The 23,795-nt window shown below is 51.5% G+C and overlaps 1 protein-coding gene across 1 annotated transcript in view; it reads left to right on the top strand.

Moving 5' to 3' along the window:
• The first annotated feature begins 3,113 nt into the window (after positions 1 to 3,113).
• The window catches only part of LOC144671763 (solute carrier family 2, facilitated glucose transporter member 4-like), a 262,713-nt gene continuing 242,031 nt past the window's right edge, over positions 3,114 to 23,795 (top strand). Inside the window, exon 1 of the mRNA XM_078533781.1 lies at positions 3,114 to 3,178. Within this exon, the coding sequence (XP_078389907.1) occupies positions 3,140 to 3,178 (39 nt within the window). The 5' untranslated portion in view covers positions 3,114 to 3,139. The remainder of the gene's footprint in view (positions 3,179 to 23,795) is intronic.

Raw genomic sequence — 23,795 nt, 5'->3', positions numbered from 1 at the left:
CCTCCTTATTTCTTTTTTAGTTGTCCTCTGTTGGTCTTTGTAGGCTTCCCAATCCCCTGGTTTCCCACTGCTCTTCGCCGCATTGTATGCTTTCTCTTTAGCTTTTATGCTGTCCCTGACTTCCCTTGTCAGCCATGGTTGCCTCGTCCTCCCTTTAGTATGCTTCTTCTTCCTAGGGATGAATTTTTGCTGTGTCTCCCAAATTACTCCCAGAAACTCCTGCCATTGCTGTTCCACTGTCTTTCCTGCTAGGCTCATCTCCCAGTCAATTCTGGCCAGCTCCTCCCTCATGCCTCTGTAGTTGCCTTTATTCAACTGTAATACCGTTACATCTGATTCCAGCTTTTTCCTCTCAAATTGCAGGGTAAATTCTATCATATTATGGTCACTTCCTTCTAAGGGTTCCTTCACCTTAAGCTCCCTTATCAAATCTGCCTCATTACACATCACTAAATCTAGAATTGCCTGTTCCCTAGTGGGCTCCACCACAAGCTGCTCCAAAAAGCCATCTCGTAGACATTCCACAAATTCCTTTTCTTGGAATCCACTACCAACCTGATTTTCCCAGTCTACCTGCATATTGAAATCTCCCATGATCACTGTAACCTTGCCTTTCTGACACGCCTTTTCTATCTCCTGGTGTATCTTGTGCCCCATATCCTGACTACTGTTCGGAGGCCTGTACATAACTCCCATTATGGTTTTTTTACCTTTGCGGTTCCTCAACTCTACCCAGACAGATTCTACATCATCTGACCCTACATCATTTCTTGCTATCGATTTAATTTCATTTCTTACTAACAAAGCAACCCCACCCCCTCTGCCAACCTGCCCATCTTTTCGATAGGATGTATATCCTTGGATATTTAGCTCCCAGTCCTGATCCCCTTGCAGCCATGTCTTCATGATGCCCACCACATCATACCTGCCAATTTCAATCTGCGCCACAAGCTCATTGACCTTATTTCGTATTCTACGTGCAATCAGATACAACACCTTCAGTCCTGTATTTCCCATTCCCTTTCTCATTGTTGTCCCTTTATCTGATGTGCTTGAAGTTAGATTCCTAGCCCTTTCCAAACACTCTGTCCTATTTTGTGTTCTGGAGACTTTAATAGCCTCTCCTGGGCTCTCCTTTCTTTTCAGTTTTTTCATAATTTTCCATGAAGTTGAATTCACCCCCCCACATGCTAACCTGCTGCTTTGTTTCCCATTAGTCAAACTTCTTGGAGTTTTACCCTCCCCCCCTCTTTTTAGTTTAAAGTCCTGTTGACCACCCTATTTACACTTTTCGCTAGAACATTGGCCCCAGATCGGTTCAGTCCACCGTCCCAACAGTACAGATCCCTCCTGTTCCGATACTGATGCCAGTGCCCCACGAAATGGAACCCCGCTTTCCCGCACCACTCCTTTAACCATGTGTTTACTTCCCTTATTCTCGCGTCCCTATGCCAATTTGCACGTGGCTCGGGTAGTAATCTGGAGATTATAACCCTTGAGGACCTGTTCTTTAATTTAGTTCCTAGTTCCTGATAATCCCCAAACAGGTCCCCTTTCCTAGTCTTACCTATGTTATTTGTCCCGACGTGGACAATAACAACTGGATCCTCCCCCTCCCTCTCCAATATCCTTTCAAGCCGGTCAGAGAGGGCCCTCACCCTGGCACCGGGCAGGCAACATACCATGTGGGACTCTCGATCCTGCTTACAAAGGAAGCTATCAATTCCCCTAATTATAGAATTCCCTACAACTACCACTTGTCTTTTTGCTCCCCCCTCTTGAATGGCCTCCTGTGCCACGGTGCTGTGGTCAACTGGCTCGTCCTCCCTACAGCCCTCTTCCTCATCCACACAGGGAGCAAGTACCTCGTACCTGTTGGATAAGGTCAAGAGCTGAGTCTCCTCTGTTCCTGAACACAGGATCCCTCTACCTGCCTCACTTGCAGTCACACTCTGCTGACCCTGACCACTGACCGGACTTGAGGTTCTTAATCTACTGGGTGTGACCGCCTCCTGATACAAAGCGTCCAGGTAACTCTCCCCCTCCCAGATGTGCCGCAACGTCCAGAGTTCGGACTCCAGCTCATCAATTCGGAGCCGGAGTTCCTCCAGCAACCAACACCTGCTGCAGATGTGGTCACTGCGGCTCACAATGGGATCTGCCAGCTCCCAAATCATCCAGCTCCAGCACATGACCGGCCCAGCCATCTCCACTTAGATAATTAATTTATTAATTAGCTTTGCAGTGGTTTTTTTTCAAATTTGGCGCAGATTTCCTACCAACCAATCAGGTCACAGCTTTCCTGTGATGTCACTTTTTCAGTTTTGGCTTCAGTTACTCTGTGCCCCCTCTCCCTCCCTCCCCCTCCCCTCCCTCCTCTCCCTCTCTCTCTCTCTGTCCCTCCCCCCGGGCAGTCTCCTGTCTATTTCACGCTGATGCTGAGACCCTCCTCCCTGTTCAGCCAATGGCAGCTTCCCCGGGATTGAACTCACTGCCCCCAGCCCAATGCCAGCAGCTGCCGGCGGCAGCTCCGAGCGCATCCCCGACAGAGACAGAGCCGGATCCGGGGAGACAGAGTCCGATCCGGGGAGACAGAGACAGAGCCAGAGCCGGGGAGACAGAGTCCGAGACGGGGAGACAGAGACAGAGCCGGGGAGACAGAGACAGAGCCAGAGCCGGGGAGACAGAGTCCGAGCCGGGGAGACAGAGACAGAGCCAGAGCCGGGGAGACAGAGTCCGATCCGGGGAGACAGAGTCCGATCCGGGGAGACAGAGTCCGAGCCCGAGCCGGGGAGACAGAGTCCGAGCCGGGGAGACAGAGACAGAGCCAGAGCCGGGGAGACAGAGTCCGAGCCGGGGAGACAGAGACAGAGCCAGAGCCGGGGAGACAGAGTCCGAGCCGGGGAGACAGAGACAGAGCCAGAGCCGGGGAGACAGAGTCCGAGCCGGGGAGACAGAGACAGACTCCGAGCCGGGGAGGCAGACTCCGAGCCGGGGAGACAGAACCGGAGCCGGGGAGCCAGAGCCCGAGTCGGGGAGACAGACTCCGAGCCGGGGAGACAGACTCCGAGCTGGGAAGACAGGGTGATCCAGGCAGCAGCTCCCGGCACAAACACAGACAGGGACAGGGAGAGGGAGGATGACATATCCCGGCTTCCAGCAACTTGGAGGATCAGAGGTAGGAGACTGAGAAAATCACAGCAACTTTACTCGCAACTGAGAATACTGAGAGATCACAATTCATTCATGTCAGATACTGTCCTGTAACAAACTATACTGTCCTGTAACAAACTATACTGTCCTGTAACAAACTATACTGTCCTGTAACAAAGTACATTGTCCTGTAACAAACTATACTGTCCAGTAACAAACTATACTGTCCTGTAACAAAGTACATTGTCCTGTAACAAACTATACTGTCTTGTAACAAACTATACTGTCCTGTAACAAACTATACTGTCCTGTAACAAAGTACATTGTCCTGTAACAAACTATACTGTCCTGTAACAAACTATACTGTCCTGTAACAAAGTACATTGTCTTGTAACAAACTATACTGTCCTGTAACAAACTATACTGCCCTGTAACAAACTATACTGTCCTGTAACAAACTATACTGTCCTGTAACAAAGTATACTGCCCTGTAACAAACTATACTGCCCTGTAACAAACTAAACTGCCCTGTAATCAAAACAATAATTGCAGGAAAAACTCAGCAGGCCTGACAGTATTGCTGGAGAGAAAGACAGAGTTCACGTTTCGAGCTCGTATGACTTCTTCAGAGCTTCAGTCACACGGACTCAACTCATCGTACTGCCCGGTAACTCATCGTACTGCCCTGTAACTCATCGTACTGCCCCGGAATTCATCGTACTGCCCCGTAACTCATCGTACTGCCCGGGAACTCATCGTACTGCCCGGGAACTCATCGTACTGCCCGGTAACTCATCGTACTGCCCCGTAACTCATCGTACTGCCCCGTAACTCATCGTACTGCCCCGTAACTGATCGTACTGTCCGGTAACTCATCGTACTGCCCCATAACACATCGTACTGCCCGGTAACTCATCGTACTGCCCCGTAACTCATCGTACTGCCCGGGAACTCATCGTACTGCCCGGTAACTCATCGTACTGCCGCGTAACTCATCGTACTGCCCGTAATTCATCGTACTGCCCCGTGACTCATCGTATTGCCCCATAACTCATCGTACTGCCCAGTAACTCGACGTACTGCCCCGTAACTAATCATACTGCCCGGAAACTCATCGTACTACCCGGTAACTCATCGTACTGCCCGGTAACTCATCGTACTGCCCCGTAACTCATCGTACTGCCCGGTAACTCATCGTACTGCCCGGTAACTCATCGTACTGCCCCGTAACTGACCGCACTGCCCGGTTAATCATCTTACTGCCCGGTAACTCATCGTACTGCCCGGTAACTGAACGTACTGCCCAGTAACTCATATTACTGCCCCATAACTCATCGTACTGCCTCGTAACTCATCGTACTGCCCGGTAACTCATCGTACTGCCCGGTAACTCATCGTACTACCCCGTAACTCATCGTGCTGAACCGTAACTCATCGTACTGCCCCGTAACTCTTCGTACTGCCCCGTAACTCATCGTACTGCCCCGTAACTCATCGTACTGCCCCGTAACTCATCGTACTGCCACGTAACTCATCGTACTGCCCGGGAAGTGATCGTACAGCACGGTAACTCATCGTGCTACTCGGTAACTCATCGTACTGCCCGGAAACTCATCGTACTGCCCGGTAACTCATCGTACTGCCCCGTAACTCATCATACTGCCCCATAACTCATCGTACTGCACTGTAACTCATTGTACTGCCCTGTAACTCATCGTACTGCCCGGTAACTCATCGTACTGCCACGTAACTCACTGTACTGCCCAGTAACTCAGCGTACTACCACATAACTCATCGTACTGCCCCGTAACTCATCGTACTGCCCTGTAACTCATAATACTGCCCCGTAACTCATCGTACTGTCCCATAACTCATCGTACTGCCCGGTAACTCATCGTACTGCCCGGTAACTCAGCGTACTGCCCGGTAACTCAGCGTACTGCCCGGTAACTCAGTGTATTACCCGGTAACTCATCGTGCTGCCCCATAACTCATTGTACTGCCCCGTAATTCATCGTACTGTCCTGCAACTCACGGTACTGCCCTGTAACTCATCGTACTGCCCGGTAACTCATCGTACTGCTTCGTAACTCATTGTACTGCCCCGGAAATCATCGTACTGCCCCATAACGCATCGTACTGCCCCATAACTCATCGTAATGCCCCATAACTCATCGTACTGCCCCTTAACACATCGTACTGCCCTGTAACTCATCGGACTGCCCCGTAACTCATCGTATTGCCCCGTAACACACCATACTTCCCCGTAACTCACCGTACTGCCCCGTAAATCATCGTACTGCCCCGTAACTCATTGTTCTGCCCCGTAAAAAATCCTACTGCCCGGTAACTCATCGTACTGCCCGTAACTCATCGTACTGCCCGGTAAATCATCGTACTGCCCGGTAAATCATCGTACTGCCCCGTAACTCATTGTACTGCCCCGTAATTCATCGTACTGTCCTGCAACTCTGCGTACTGCCCTGTAACTCATCATACTGCACGGTAACTCATCGTACTGCTTCGTAACTCATTGTACTGCCCCAAAACTCGTCGTACAGCACCGTAACTAATCGTAATGCCCCGTAACTCATCGTACAGCACGGTAACTCAGTGCACTACCCGTAACTCATCGTACTGCCCCGTAACTCATTGTACTGCCCCGGAAATCATCGTACTGCCCCATAACGCATCGTACTGCCCCATAACTCATCGTAATGCCCCATAACTCATCGTACTACCCCTTAACACATCGTACTGCCCCGAAACTCATCGGACTGCCCGGGAACTCATCGTACTGCCGCGTAACTCACCATACTGCCCCGTAACTCACCGTACTGCCCCGTAACTCACCGTACTGCCCCGTAACTCATGGTACTGCCCCGTAAAACATCCTACCGCCCGGTAACTCATCGTACTGCCCGTAACTCATCGTACTGCCCGGTAACTCATCGTACTACCCCGTAACTCATCGTACTGAACCGTAACTCATCGTACTGCCCCTTAACTCTTCGTACTGAACCGTAACTCATCGTACTGCCCCGTAACTCATCGTACTGCCCCGTAACTCATCGTACTGCCACGTAACTCATCGTACTGCCCGGGAAGTCATCGTACAGCACGGTAACTCATCGTACTACCCGGTAACTCATCGTACTGCCCGGTAACTCATCGTACTGCCCCGTAACTCATCGTACTGCCCGGTAACTCATCGTACTGCCCGGTAACTCATCGTACTGCCCCGTAACTGACCGCACTGCCCGGTTAATCATCTTACTGCCCGGTAACTCATCGTACTGCCCGGTAACTGAACGTACTGCCCAGTAACTCATATTACTGCCCCATAACTCATCGTACTGCCTCGTAACTCATCGTACTGCCCGGTAACTCATCGTACTGCCCGGTAACTCATCATACTACCCCGTAACTCATCGTGCTGAACCGTAACTCATCGTACTGCCCCTTAACTCTTCGTACTGCCCCGTAACTCATCGTACTGCCCCGTAACTCATCGTACTGCCCCGTAACTCATCGTACTGCCACGTAACTCATCGTACTGCCCGGGAAGTGATCGTACAGCACGGTAACTCATCGTGCTACTCGGTAACTCATCGTACTGCCCGGAAACTCATCGTACTGCCCGGTAACTCATCGTACTGCCCCGTAACTCATCATACTGCCCCATAACTCATCGTACTGCACTGTAACTCATTGTACTGCCCTGTAACTCATCGTACTGCCCGGTAACTCATCATACTGCCACGTAACTCACTGTACTGCCCAGTAACTCAGCGTACTACCACATAACTCATCGTACTGCCCCGTAACTCATCGTACTGCCCTGTAACTCATAATACTGCCCCGTAACTCATCGTGCTGTCCCGTAACTCATCGTACTGCCCGGTAACTCATCGTACTGCCCGGTATCTCAGCGTACTGCCCGGTAACTCAGCGTACTGCCCGATAACTCAGTGTACTACCCGGTAACTCATCGTGCTGCCCCATAACTCATTGTAGTGCCCCGTAATTCATCGTACTGTCCTGCAACTCACGGTACTGCCCTGTAACTCATCGTACTGCCCGGTAACTCATCGCAATGCCCCGTAACTCAGCGTACTGCCCGGGAACTCATCATACTGCCCCGTAATTCATCGGACTGCCCGGTAACTCATTGGACTGCCCCGTAACTCATCGTACTGCCGCGTAACTCATCGTACTGCCCCGTAACTCATCGTACTGCCCCGTAACTCATCGTACTGCCGCGTAACTCATCGTACTGCCCCGTAACTCATCGTACTGCCCCGTAACTCATCGTACTGCCGCGTAACTCATCGTACTGCCCCGTAACTCATCGTACTGCCCCGTAATGCATCGTACTGCCCCGTAACTCATCATACAGCTCGGTAACTCATTGTACTGCCCCATAACTCATTGTAATGTCCCGTAACTCATCGTACTGCCCCGTAACTCATCGTACTGCCCGGTATCTCATCGTACTGCCCCGTAACTCATCGTACTGCACCGTAACTCACCGTACTGCCCGGTAACTCATCTAACGGCCCGTAACTCATCGTACTGCTCCGTAACTCATCGTACTGCCCTGTAAAACAGTGTACTAGACTGTAACTCACCGTACTGCCCCGTAACTCATTGTACTGCCCCGTAACTCATTGCAATGCCCGGTAACTCATCGTACTGCACCATAACTCATCGTACTGCCCGGTAACTCATCGTACTGCCCCGTAACTCATCGTACTGCCCCGTAATTCGTCGTACTGCCCCGTAATTTATCGGACTGCCCGGTAAGTCATCGTACTGCCCCGTAACTTATCGTACTGCCCCGTGACTCATCATACTGCGCGGTGACTCATCATACTGCCCCGTAACTCATCGTGCTGCCCGGTAAGTCATTGTACTTCCCCATAACTCATCGTAGTGCTCGGTAACTCATCGTACTGCTCGGTAACTCCTCGTACTGCTCGGTAACTCATCGTACTTCCCCGTAAATTGTCGTACTGCCCCGTAACTCATCGTAATTCCCCGTAACACATCGTACAGACCGGTAACTCAGCGTACTGCCCGTAACTCATCGTACTGCCCTGTAACTCATCGTACTGTCCGGTAACTCAGCGTACCGCCCCGTACGTCAGCGTACTTCCCTGTAACTCATCGTACTGCCCCGTAACTCATCGTACTGCCCTGTAAATCATCGTACTTCCCCGTAAATCATCGTACTGCCCCGTGACTCATCGTACTGCCCCGTAACTCATCGTACTGCCCGGTAACTCATCGTACGGCCGCGTAACTCATCGTAGTGACCGTAACTCATCGTACTGCCCCGTAACCCATCGTACTGCCCCGTAACTCATCGTACTGCCCAGTAACTCAACGTACTGCCCTGTAACTCATCGCACTGCCCTGTATCTGATTGTGCTGCACAGTACCTCATCGTACTGCCCGGTAACTCATCGTACTGCCCGGTAACTCATCGTACTGCCCCGTAACTCATCGTACTGCCCCGTAACTCATCGTACTGCCCGGTAACTCAGCATCCTGCCCAGTAACTCAACATACTGCCCCGTATCTCAGCGTACTGTCCTGTAACTCATCTTACTGCCCCGTAACTCATCGTACTGCTCGGGAACTCATCGTACTGCCCAGTAACTCAACGTACTGTCCAGTAACTCATCGTACTGCCCTGTAACTCATCATACTGCCCTGTAACTCATCGTACTGCCCCGTAACTCATCGTACTGCTCGGGAATTCATCGTACTGACCAGTAACTCATCGTACTGCCCCATAACTCATCGTACGTCCCGGAAACTCATCGTACTACCCAGTAACTCATCGTACTGCCCCGTAACTCATCGTACTGCCCTGTAACTGATCGTACTGTCCGGTAACTCATCGTACTGCCCCATAACTCACCGTACTGCCCCGTAACTCATCGTACTGCCCCGTAATTCATCGTACTGCCCCGTAATTTATCGGACTGCCCGGTAACTCATCGTATTGCCCCGTAACTTATCGTACTGCCCCGTGACTCATCATACTGCGCGGTGACTCATCATACTGCCCCGTAACTCATCGTGCTGCCCGGTAAGTCATTGTACTTCCCCATAACTCATCGTAGTGCTCGGTAACTCATCGTACTGCTCGGTAACTCATCGTACTGCTCGGTAACTCATCGTACTTCCCCGTAAATCATCATACTGCCCCGTAACTCATCGTAATTCCCCGTAACTCATCGTACAGACCGGTAACTCAGCGTACTGCCCGTAACTCATCGTACTGCCCCGTAACTCACCGTACTGCCCTGTAACTCATCGTACTGCCCGGTAACTCATCGTACTGCCCCGTAACTCACCGTGCTGCCCCATAACTCACCGTACTGCCCTGTAACTCACCGTACTGCCCCGTAACTCATCGTACTGCCCCGTAAAACATCCTACCGCCCGGTAACTCATCGTACTGCCCGTAACTCATCGTACTGCTCCATAACTCATCGTACAGCCCGATAAATCATCGTACTGCCCCATAACTCATCGTACTGCCCTGTAACTCATCGTACTGCCCTGTAACTCATTGTACTGCCCCGTAAAACAGCGTACAAGACTGTAACTCACCGTACTGCCCCGTAACTCATTGTACTGCCCCGTAACTCATCGCAATGCCCCGCAACTCAGCGTACTGCCCGGGAACTCATCATACTGCCCCGTAATTCATCGGACTGCCCGGTAACTCATCGGACTGCCCCGTAACTCATCGTACTGCCGCGTAACTCATCGTACTGCCCCGTAACTCATCGTACTGCACCGTAACTCATCGTACTGCCGCATAACTCATCGTACTGCCCCGTAACTCATCGTACTGCCCCGTAACTCATCGTACTGCCGCGTAACTCATCGTACTGCCCCGTAACTCATCGTACTGCCGCGTAACTCATCGTACTGCCCCGGAAATCATCGTACTGCACCGTAACGCATCGTACTGCCCCGTAACTCATCATACAGCTCAGTAACTCATCGTACTGCCCCATAACTCATTGTAATGCCCCGTAACTCATCGTACTGCCCCGTAACTCATCGTACTGCCCCGTAACTCATCGTACTGCCCCGTAACTCACCGTACTGCCCGGTAACTCATGTAACGGCCCGTAACTCATCGTACTGCTCCGTAACTCATCGTACTGCCCTGTAAAACAGCGTACTAGACTGTAACTCACCGTATTGCCCCGTAACTCATTGTACTGCCCCGTAACTCATTGCAATGCCCGGTAACTCATCGTACTGCACCATAACTCATCGTACTGCCCGGTAACTCATCGTACTGCCCCGTAACTCATCGTACTGCCCCGTAATTCGTCGTACTGCCCCGTAATTTATCGTACTGCCCTGTAAATCATCGTACTTCCCCGTAAATCATCGTACTGCCCCGTGACTCATCGTACTGCCCCGTAACTCATCGTACTGCCCTGTAAATCATCGTACTTCCCCGTAAATCATCGTACTGCCCCGTGACTCATCGTACTGCCCCGTAACTCATCGTACTGCCCGGTAACTCATCGTACGGCCGCGTAACTCATCGTAGTGACCGTAACTCATCGTACTGCCCCGTAACCCATCGTACTGCCCCGTAACTCATCGTACTGCCCAGTAACTCAACGTACTGCCCTGTAACTCATCGCACTGCCCTGTATCTGATTGTGCTGCACAGTACCTCATCGTACTGCCCGGTAACTCATCGTACTGCCCGGTAACTCATCGTACTGCCCCGTAACTCATCGTACTGCCCCGTAACTCATCGTACTGCCCGGTAACTCAGCATCCTGCCCAGTAACTCAACATACTGCCCCGTATCTCAGCGTACTGTCCTGTAACTCATCTTACTGCCCCGTAACTCATCGTACTGCTCGGGAACTCATCGTACTGCCCAGTAACTCAACGTACTGTCCAGTAACTCATCGTACTGCCCTGTAACTCATCATACTGCCCTGTAACTCATCGTACTGCCCCGTAACTCATCGTACTGCTCGGGAATTCATCGTACTGACCAGTAACTCATCGTACTGCCCCGTAACTCATCGTACTGCCGCGTAACTCATCGTACTGCCCCGGAAATCATCGTACTGCCCCGTAACGCATCGTACTGCCCCGTAACTCATCATACAGCTCGGTAACTCATTGTACTGCCCCATAACTCATTGTAATGCCCCGTAACTCATCGTACTGCCCCGTAACTCATCGTACTGCCCGGTATCTCATCGTACTGCCCCGTATCTCATCGTACTGCCCCGTAACTCACCGTACTGCCCGGTAACTCATCTAACGGCCCGTAACTCATCGTACTGCTCCGTAACTCATCGTACTGCCCTGTAAAACAGCGTACTAGACTTTAACTCACCGTACTGCCCCGTAACTCATTGTACTGCCCCGTAACTCATTGAATGCCCGGTTACTCATCGTACTGCATCATAACTCATCGTACTGCCCGGTAACTCATCGTACTGCCGCGTAACTCATCGTACTGCCCCGTAACTCATCGTACTGCCCTGGAAATCATCGTACTGCCCCGTAACGCATCGTACTGCCCCGTAACTCATCATACAGCTCGGTAACTCATTGTACTGCCCCATAACTCATTGTAATGTCCCGTAACTCATCGTACTGCCCCGTAACTCATCGTACTGCCCTGTAACTCATAATACTGCCCCGTAACTCATCGTACTGTCCCGTAACTCACCGTACTGCCCGGTAACTCATGTAACGGCCCGTAACTCATCGTACTGCTCCGTAACTCATCGTACTGCCCTGTAAAACAGCGTACTAGACTGTAACTCACCGTACTGCCCCGTAACTCATTGTACTGCCCCGTAACTCATTGCAATGCCCGGTAACTCATCGTACTGCACCATAACTCATCGTACTGCCCGGTAACTCATCGTACTGCCCCGTAACTCATCGTACTGCCCCGTAATTCGTCGTACTGCCCCGTAATTTATCGGACTGCCCGGTAAGTCATCGTACTGCCCCGTAACTTATCGTACTGCCCCGTGACTCATCATACTGCGCGGTGACTCATCATACTGCCCCGTAACTCATCGTGCTGCTCGGTAAGTCATTGTACTTCCCCATAACTCATCGTACTGCTCGGTAACTCATCGTACTGCTCGGTAACTCATCGTACCGCTCGGTAACTCATCGTACTTCCCCGTAAATCGTCCTACTGCCCCGTAACTCATCGTAATTCCCCGTAACTCATCGTACAGACCGGTAACTCAGCGTACTGCCCGTAACTCATCGTACTGCCCCGTAACTCATCGTACTGTCCGGTAACTCAGCGTACCGCCCCGTCCCTCAGCGTACTTCCCTGTAACTCATCGTACTTCCCCGCAACTCATCGTCCTGCCCAGTAACACATCGTACTGCCCTGTAACTCATCGTACTGCCCCGTAACTCATTGTACTGCCCGGTTACTCATCTTACTGCCCGGTAACTCATCATACTGCCTGGGAACTCACCGTACTGCCCTGTAACTCATCGTACTGCCCGGTAACTCATCGTACTGCCCCATAACTCATCGTACTGCCCTGTAACTCATCGTACTGCCCTGTAACTCATCGTACTGCCCCGTAAAACAGCGTACAAGACTGTAACTCACCGTACTGCCCCGTAACTCATCGTACTGCCCGTAATTCATCGTACTGCCCCGTAATTTATCGGACTGCCCGGTAAGTCATCGTACTGCCCCGTAACTTAGCGTACTGCCCCGTGACTCATCATACTGCGCGGTGACTCATCATACTGCCCCGTAACTCATCGTGCTGCCCGGTAAGTCATTGTACTTCCCCATAACTCATCGTACTGCTCGGTAACTCATCGTACTGCTCGGTAACTCATCGTACCGCTCGGTAACTCATCGTACTTCCCCGTAAATCGTCGTACTGCCCCGTAACTCATCGTAATTCCCCGTAACTCATCGTACAGACCGGTAACTCAGCGTACTGCCCGTAACTCATCGTACTGCCCCGTAACTCATCGTACTGTCCGGTAACTCAGCGTACCGCCCCGTCCCTCAGCGTACTTCCCTGTAACTCATCGTACTTCCCTGTAACTCATCGTCCTGCCCAGTAACACATCGTACTGCCCCATAACTCATCGTACTGCCCCGTAACTCATTGTACTGCCCGGTTACTCATCTTACTGCCCGGTAACTCATCCTACTGCCTGGGAACTCACCGTACTGCCCTGTAACTCATCGTACTGCCCGGTAACTCATCGTACTGCCCCGTAACTCACCATACTGCCCCGTAACTCACCGTACTGCCCCGTAACTCACCGTAATGCCCCGTAACTCATCGTACTGCCCCGTAAAACATCCTACCGCCCGGTAACTCATCGTACTGCCCGTAACTCATCGTACTGCTCCGTAACTCATCGTACTGCCCGGTAAATCATCGTACTGCCCCATAACTCATCGTACTGCCCTGTAAGTCATCGTACGGCCCTGTAACTCATCGTACTGCCCCGTAAAACAGCGTACAAGACTGTAACTCACCATACTTTCCCGTAACTCATTGTACTGCCCCGTAACTCATCGCAATGCACCGTAGCTCAGCGTACTGCCCGGGAACTCATCATACTGCCCCGTAATTCATCGGACTGCCCGGTAACTCATCGGACTGCCCCGTAACTCATCGTACTACCGCGTAACTCATCGTACTGCTCCGTAACTCATCGTACTGCCCCGTAACTCATCGTACTGCCGCGTAACTCATCGTACTGCCCCGTAACTCATCGTACTGCCGCGTAATTCATCGTACTGCCCCGTAACTCATCGTACTGCCGCGTAACTCATCGTACTGCCCCGGAAATCATCGTACTGCCCCTTAACGCATCGTACTGCCCCGTAACTCATCATACAGCTCGGTAACTCATTGTACTGCCCCATAACTCATTGTAATGCCCCGTAACTCATCGTACTGCCCCGTAACTCATCGTACTGCCCGGTATCTCATCGTACTGCCCCGTATCTCATCGTACTGCCCCGTAACTCACCGTACTGCCCGGTAACTCATCTAACGGCCCGTAACTCATCGTACTGCTCCGTAACTCATCGTACTGCCCTGTAAAACAGCGTACTAGACTTTAACTCACCGTACTGCCCCGTAACTCATTGTACTGCCCCGTAACTCATTGAATGCCCGGTTACTCATCGTACTGCATCATAACTCATCGTACTGCCCGGTAACTCATCGTACTGCCGCGTAACTCATCGTACTGCCCCGTAACTCATCGTACTGCCCTGGAAATCATCGTACTGCCCCGTAACGCATCGTACTGCCCCGTAACTCATCATACAGCTCGGTAACTCATTGTACTGCCCCATAACTCATTGTAATGTCCCGTAACTCATCGTACTGCCCCGTAACTCATCGTACTGCCCTGTAACTCATAATACTGCCCCGTAACTCATCGTACTGTCCCGTAACTCACCGTACTGCCCGGTAACTCATGTAACGGCCCGTAACTCATCGTACTGCTCCGTAACTCATCGTACTGCCCTGTAAAACAGCGTACTAGACTGTAACTCACCGTACTGCCCCGTAACTCATTGTACTGCCCCGTAACTCATTGCAATGCCCGGTAACTCATCGTACTGCACCATAACTCATCGTACTGCCCGGTAACTCATCGTACTGCCCCGTAACTCATCGTACTGCCCCGTAATTCGTCGTACTGCCCCGTAATTTATCGGACTGCCCGGTAAGTCATCGTACTGCCCCGTAACTTATCGTACTGCCCCGTGACTCATCATACTGCGCGGTGACTCATCATACTGCCCCGTAACTCATCGTGCTGCTCGGTAAGTCATTGTAATTCCCCATAACTCATCGTACTGCTCGGTAACTCATCGTACTGCTCGGTAACTCATCGTACCGCTCGGTAACTCATCGTACTTCCCCGTAAATCGTCCTACTGCCCCGTAACTCATTGTAATTCCCCGTAACTCATCGTACAGACCGGTAACTCAGCGTACTGCCCGTAACTCATCGTACTGCCCCGTAACTCATCGTACTGTCCGGTAACTCAGCGTACCGCCCCGTCCCTCAGCGTACTTCCCTGTAACTCATCGTACTTCCCCGCAACTCATCGTCCTGCCCAGTAACACATCGTACTGCCCTGTAACTCATCGTACTGCCCCGTAACTCATTGTACTGCCCGGTTACTCATCTTACTGCCCGGTAACTCATCATACTGCCTGGGAACTCACCGTACTGCCCTGTAACTCATCGTACTGCCCGGTAACTCATCGTACTGCCCCGTAACTCACCATACTGCCCCGTAACTCACCGTACTGCCCCGTAACTCACCGTACTGCCCCGTAACTCATCGTACTGCCCCGTAAAACATCCTACCGCCCGGTAACTCATCGTACTGCCCGTAACTCATCGTACTGCTCCGTAACTCATCGTACTGCCCGGTAAATCATCGTACTGCCCCATAACTCATCGTACTGCCCTGTAACTCATCGTACTGCCCTGTAACTCATCTTACTGCCCCGTAAAACAGCGTACAAGACTGTAACTCACCGTACTGCCCCGTAACTCATTGTACTGCCCCGTAACTCATCGCAATGCTCCGTAACTCAGCGTACTGCCCGGGAACTCATCATACTGCCCCGTAATTCATCGGACTGCCCGGTAACTCATCGCACTGCCCCGTAACTCATCGTACTATCGCGTAACTCATCGTACTGCCCCGTAACTCATCGTACTGCCCCGTAACTCATCGTACTGCCGCGTAACTCATCGTACTGCCCCGTAACTCATCGTACTGCCGCGTAATTCATCGTACTGCCCCGTAACTCATCGTACTGCCGCGTAACTCATCGTACTGCCCCGGAAATCATCGTACTGCCCCGTAACGCATCATACTGCCCCGTAACTCATCATACAGCTCGGTAACTCATTGTACTGCCCCATAACTCATTGTAATGCCCCATAACTCATCGTACTGCCCCGTAACTCATCGTACTGCCCGGTATCTCATCGTACTGCCCCGTAACTCATCGTAATGCCCCGTAACTCACCGTACTGCCCGGTAACTCATCTAACGGCCCGTAACTCATCGTACTGCTCCGTAACTCATCGTTCTGCCCTGTAAAACAGCGTACTAGACTTTAACTCACCGTACTGCCCCGTAACTCATTGTACTGCCCCGTAACTCATTGCAATGCCCAGTAACTCATCGTACTGCATCATAACTCATCGTACTGCCTGGTAACTCATCGTTCTGCCGCGTAACTCATCGTACTGCCCCGTAACTCATCGTACTGCCCCGTAACTCATCGTACTGCTGCGTAACTCATCGTACTGCCCCGTAACTCATCGTACTGCCCCGTAACTCATCGTACTGCCGCGTAACTCATCGTACTGCCCCGTAACTCATCGTACTGCCGCGTAACTCATCGTACTGCCCCGGAAATCATCGAACTGCCCCGTAACGCATCGTACTGCCCCGTAACTCATCATACAGCTCGGTAACTCATTGTACTGCCCCATAACTCATTGTAATGTCCCGTAACTCATCGTACTGCCCCGTAACTCATCGTACTGCCCGGTATCTCATCGTACTGCCCCGTAACTCATCGTACTGCCCCGTAACTCACCGTACTGCCCGGTAACTCATGTAACGGCCCGTAACTCATCGTACTGCTCCGTAACTCAACGTACTGCCCTGTAAAACAGCGTACTAGACTGTAACTCACCGTACTGCCCCGTAACTCATTGTACTGCCCCGTAACTCATTGCAATGCCCGGTAACTCATCGTACTGCACCATAACTCATCGTACTGCCCGGTAACTTATCGTACTGCCCCGTAATTCGTCGTACTGCCCCGTAATTTATCGGACTGCCCGGTATGTCATCGTACTGCCCCGTAACTTATCGTACTGCCCCGTGACTCATCATACTGCGCGGTGACTCATCATACTGCCCCGTAACTCATCGTGCTGCCCGGTAAGTCATTGTACTTCCCCATAACTCATCGTACTGCTCGGTAACTCATCGTACTGCTCGGTAACTCATCGTACCGCTCGGTAACTCATCGTACTTCCCCGTAAATCGTCGTACTGCCCCGTAACTCATCGTAATTCCCCGTAACTCATCGTACAGACCGGTAACTCAGCGTACTGCCCGTAACTCATCGTACTGCCCAGTAACTCATCGTACTGTCCGGTAACTCAGCGTACCGCCCCGTCCCTCAGCGTACTTCCCTGTAACTCATCGTACTTCCCCGTAACTCGTCGTCCTGCCCAGTAACACATCGTACTGCCCCGTAACTCATCGTACTGCCCCGTAACTCATTGTACTGCGCGGTTACTCATCTTACTGCCCGGTAACTCATCGTACTGCCTGGGAACTCATCGTACTGCCCCGTTACTCATCATACTGCCCCGTAACTCATCGTACTGCCCCTTAACTCATCATACTGCCCCGTATCTCATCGTACTGCCCTGTAACTCATCGTTCTGCCCCATAACTCATCGTACTGCCCCGTAACTCATCGTACTGCCCGGGAAGTCATCGTACCGCCCAATAACTCATCGTACTGCACGGTAACTCATCGTACTGCCCGGTAACTCATCATAATGCCCGATAACTCATCGTAATACCCCGTAACTCATCGTACTGCCCAGTAACTAATCGTACTGCCCCATAACTCATCGTACTGCACTGTAACTCATCGTACTTCCCGGTAACTCATCGTACTGCCCCGAAACTCATCGTACTGCCCCGAAACTCATCGTACTGCCCTGTAACTCATCGTACTGCCCCGTAACTCATCGTACTGCCCAGTAACTCATCGTACCGCCCGGTAACTCATCGTACTGCCCTGTAACTCATCGTACTGCCCCATAACTCATCGTACTGCCTCATAACTCATCGTACTGCCCGGTAACTCATCGTACTACCCCGTAACTCATCCTACTGCCCGGTTACTCATCTTACTTCCCGGTAACTCATCGTACTGCCCGGTAACTCATCGTACTGCCCGGTAACTCATCGTACTGCCCCGTTACATATCGTACTGCCCCGTAACTCATCGTACTGCCCCTTAACTCATCGTACTGCCCCGTAACTCATCGTACTGCCCCGTAACTCATCGTACTGCCCCATAACTCATCGTACTGCCCCGTAACTCATCGTACTGCCCGGGAAGTCATCATACCGCCCGATAACTCATCGTACTGCACGGTAACTCATCGTACTACCCGGTAACTCATCGTAATGCCCGGTAACTCATCGTTCTACCTCGTAACTCATCGTACTGCCCAGTAACTAATTGTACTGCCCCGTAACTCACCTTACTGCCCCGTAACTCATCGTACTGCGCCATAACTCATCGTACTGCACTGTAACTCTTCGTACTGCCCGGTAACTCAACGTACTGCCCGGTAACTCATCGTACTGCCACGTAACTCAGCGTACTACCCCATAACTCATCGTACTGCCTCGTAACTCATCGTACTGCCCGGTAACTCATCGTACTACCCCGTAACTCATCCTACTGCCCGGTTACTCATCTTACTTCCCGGTAACTCATCGTACTGCCCCGTAACTCATCGTACTACCCCGTAACTCATCCTACTGCCCGGTTACTCATCTTACTGCTCGGTAACTCATTGTACTGCCCCGTAACTCATCGTACTAGCCGTTAACACATCGTACTGCAAGGTAACTGAACGTGCTGCCCAATAACTCATATTACTGCCCCATAACTCATCGTTCTGCCTCGTAACTCACCGTACTGCCCAATAACTCATCGCACTGTCCCGTAACTCATTGTACTGCCCCATAACTCATCGTACTGCACTGTAACTCTTCGTACTGACCGGTAACTCATAGTACTGCCCCAGAACTCATCCTACTGTCCCGTAACTCATCGTACTGCCCGGTAACTCATCGTACTGCCCCGAAACTCATCGTACTGCCCTGTAACTCATCGTACTGCCCCGTAACTCATCGTACTGCCCAGTAACTCAACGTACTGCCCGGTAACTCATCGTACTGCCCTGTTACTGATCGTACTGCCCCGTAACTCATCGTACTGCCCAGTAACTCATTGTACTGCCCCGTAACTTACCTTACTGCCCCGTAACTCATCGTACTGCCCCATAACTCATCGTACTGCACTGTAACTCATCGTACTGCCCAGTAACTCATCGTACTGCCACGTAACTCACCGTACTGCCCAGGAACTCAGCGTACTACCTCATAACTCATCGTACTGCCCCGTAACTTATCGTACTGCCCCGTAACTCATAGTACTGCCCCGTAACTCAGCGTACTACCTCGTAACTCATCGTACTGCCCCGTAACTCATCGTACTGCCCGGTAACTCATCATACTGCCCAGTAACTCAACGTACTGCCCGGTAACTCATCGTACTGCCCTGTTACTGATCGTACTGCCCCGTAACTCATCGTACTGCCCAGTAACTCATTGTACTGCCCCGTAACTTACCTTACTGCCCCGTAACTCATCGTACTGCCCCATAACTCATCGTACTGCACTGTAACTCATCGTACTGCCCAGTAACTCATCGTACTGCCACGTAACTCACCGTACTGCCCAGGAACTCAGCGTACTACCTCATAACTCATCGTACTGCCCCGTAACTTATTGTACTGCCCCGTAACTCATAGTACTGCCCCGTAACTCAGCGTACTACCTCGTAACTCATCGTACTGCCCCGTAACTCATCGTACTGCCCGGTAACTCATCGTACTGCCCGGTAACTAAGCGTACTGCCCAGTAACTCAGCATACTGCCTGGTAACTAAGCGTACTGCCCAGTAACTCAACGTACTGCCCCGTAACTCATCGTACTGCTCGGGAATTCAGCGTACTGCCCATTAATTCATCGTACAGTCCTGTAACTCATCGTACTGCCCTGCAACTCATCGTACTACCCCGTAACTCATCCTACTGCCCGGTAACTCATCGTACTGCCCGGTAACTGAACGTACTGCCCAGTAGCTCCTATTAATGCCCCATAACTCATCGTACTGCCCCGTAACTCATCGTACTGCCTTGTAACTCATCGTACTGCCTTGTAACTCATCGTACTGCCCGCTAACTCATCGTACAGTCCTGTAACTCATCGTACTGCCCTGTAACTCATCGTACTGCCCCGTAACTCATCCTACTGACCGGTTACTCATCTTACTGCCCGGTAACTCATCGTACTGCCCCGTAACTCATCGTACTAGCCGCTAACACATCGTACTGCCCGGTAACAGAACGTGCTGCCCAATAACTCATATTACTGCCCCATAACTCATCGTACTGCCTCGTAACTCATCGTACTGCCCGGTAACTCATCGTACTGCCCGGTAACTCATCGTACTGCCTGGTAACTCATCGTACTGCCCCGTTACTCATCATACTGCCCCGTAACTCATCGTACTGCCCCTTAACTCATCATACTGCCCCGTATCTCATCGTACTGCCCTGTAACTCATCGTTCTGCCCCATAACTCATCGTACTGCCCCGTAACTCATCGTACTGCCCGGGAAGTCATCGTACCGCCCAATAACTCATCGTACTGCACGGTAACTCATCGTACTGCCCGGTAACTCATCATAATGCCCGATAACTCATCGTAATACCCCGTAACTCATCGTACTGCCCAGTAACTAATCGTACTGCCCCATAACTCATCGTACTGCACTGTAACTCATCGTACTTCCCGGTAACTCATCGTACTGCCCCGAAACTCATCGTACTGCCCCGAAACTCATCGTACTGCCCTGTAACTCATCATACTGCCCCGTAACTCATCGTACTGCCCAGTAACTCATCGTACCGCCCGGTAACTCATCGTACTGCCCTGTAACTCATCGTACTGCCCCATAACTCATCGTACTGCCTCATAACTCATCGTACTGCCCGGTAACTCATCGTACTACCCCGTAACTCATCCTACTGCCCGGTTACTCATCTTACTTCCCGGTAACTCATCGTACTGCCCGGTAACTCATCGTACTGCCCGGTAACTCATCGTACTGCCCGGTAACTCATCGTACTGCCCCGTTACATATCGTACTGCCCCGTAACTCATCGTACTGCCCCTTAACTCATCGTACTGCCCCGTAACTCATCGTACTGCCCCGTAACTCATCGTACTGCCCCATAACTCATCGTACTGCCCCGTAACTCATCGTACTGCCCGGGAAGTCATCATACCGCCCGATAACTCATCGTACTGCACGGTAACTCATCGTACTACCCGGTAACTCATCGTAATGCCCGGTAACTCATCGTTCTACCTCGTAACTCATCGTACTGCCCAGTAACTAATTGTACTGCCCCGTAACTCACCTTACTGCCCCGTAACTCATCGTACTGCGCCATAACTCATCGTACTGCACTGTAACTCTTCGTACTGCCCGGTAACTCAACGTACTGCCCGGTAACTCATCGTACTGCCACGTAACTCAGCGTACTACCCCATAACTCATCGTACTGCCTCGTAACTCATCGTACTGCCCGGTAACTCATCGTACTACCCCGTAACTCATCCTACTGCCCGGTTACTCATCTTACTTCCCGGTAACTCATCGTACTGCCCCGTAACTCATCGTACTACCCCGTAACTCATCCTACTGCCCGGTTACTCATCTTACTGCCCGGTAACTCATTGTACTGCCCCGTAACTCATCGTACTAGCCGTTAACACATCGTACTGCAAGGTAACTGAACGTGCTGCCCAATAACTCATATTACTGCCCCATAACTCATCGTTCTGCCTCGTAACTCACCGTACTGCCCGGTAACTCATCGTACTGCCACGTAACTCAGCGTACTACCCCATAACTCATCGTACTGCCCTGTAACTCATCGTACTGCCCCGTAACTCATAGTACTGCCCCAAAACTCATCCTACTGTCCCGTAACTCATCGTACTGCCCGGTAACTCATCGTACTGCCCGGTAACTCAGCGTACTGCCCGGTAACTCAGCGTACTGCCCAGTAACACAGCGTAATGCACGGTAACTCAGCGTACTGCCCAGTAACTCAGCGTACTACCTCATAACTCATCGTACTGCCCCGTAACTCATCGTACTGCCCCGTAACTCATAGTACAGCCCCGTAACTCATCGTACTGTCCCGTAACTCATCGTACTGCCCAGTAACTCATCGTACTGCCCCGAAAGTCATCGTACTGCCCTGTAACTCATCGTACTGTCATGTAACTCACCGTACTGTCCTGTAACTCATCGTACTGTCCTGTAAAACATCGTACTGCCCCATAACTCATTGTACTGCCCGGTAACTCATCGTACTTCCCGGTAACTAATCGTACTGCCCCGAAACTCATCGTACTGCCCCGTAACTCATCGTACTGCCCCGTAACTCATCGTAGTGCCCCGTCACTCAAAGTACTACCCCGTAACTCATCGTACTGCCCCGTAACTCATCGTACTGCCCAGTAACTGACCGTACCGCCCAGTAACTCATCGTACTGCCCAGTAACTCATCGTACTGTCCTTTAACTCATCGTACTACCCGGTAACTCATCGTCCTGCCCAGGAACACATCGTACTGCCCCGTAACTCATCGTACTGCTCCGTAACTCATTGTACTGCCCGGTTACTCATCTTACTGCCCGGTAACTCATCGTACTGCCTGGGAACTCATCGTACTGCCCGGTAACTCATCGTACTACCCGGTAACTCATCGTACTGCCCCGTAACTCATCGTACTGCCCCGTAACTCATCGTACTGCCCCGTAACTCATCGTACTGCCCGGTAACTCATTGTACTTCCCGTTAACTCATCGTACTGCCCTGTAACTCATTGTACTGCCCCTTAACTCATCGTACTGCCCCGTAACTCATCGTACTGCCCCGTAACTCATCGTACTGCCCCATAACTCATCGTACTGCCCCGTAACTCATCGTACTGCCCGGGAAGTCATCGTACCGCCCGATAACTCATCGTGCTGCACGGTAACTCATCGTACTACCTGGTAACTCATCGTACTGCCCAGTAACTAATCGTACTGCACCGTAACTCACCTTACTACCCCGTAACTCATTGTACTGCCCCATAACTCATCGTACTGCACTGTAACTCTTCGTACTGACCGGTAACTCATCGTACTGCCCCGTAACTCATCGTACTGTCCTGTAAATCATCGTACGGCCCGGTAACTGATCGTACTGCCCCGTAATTCATCGTACTGCCCCGTAACTCATCGTGCAGCCCCATAACTCATCGCACTGCCCGGTAACTCAGCGTACTGTCCAGTAACTCATCGTACTGCACCATAACTCATCGTACTGCCCTGTATCTGATTGTACAGCACAGTCACTCATTGTACTGCCCGGTAACTCATCGTACTGCCCCGTAACTCATCGTACTGTCCCGTAACTCATCGTACTGTCCCGTAACTCATCGTACTGCCCAGTAACTCAACGTACCACCCGATAACTCAGCGTCCTGCCCAGTAACTCAACGTACTGCCCCGTATATCAGCGTACTGTTCTGTAACTCATCTTACTGCCCCATAACTCATCGTACTGCTCGGGAATTCATCGTAATGGCTAGTAACTCAACGTACTGTCCCG

This window comes from Cetorhinus maximus, chromosome 34, assembly GCF_964194155.1.
Source record: "Cetorhinus maximus chromosome 34, sCetMax3.hap1.1, whole genome shotgun sequence".
In the NCBI taxonomy this organism is placed as follows: Eukaryota; Metazoa; Chordata; class Chondrichthyes; order Lamniformes; family Cetorhinidae; genus Cetorhinus; species Cetorhinus maximus.
Note: the sequence above shows the minus strand (reverse complement) of the source record. Positions and strands in the feature narration are given on the sequence as shown.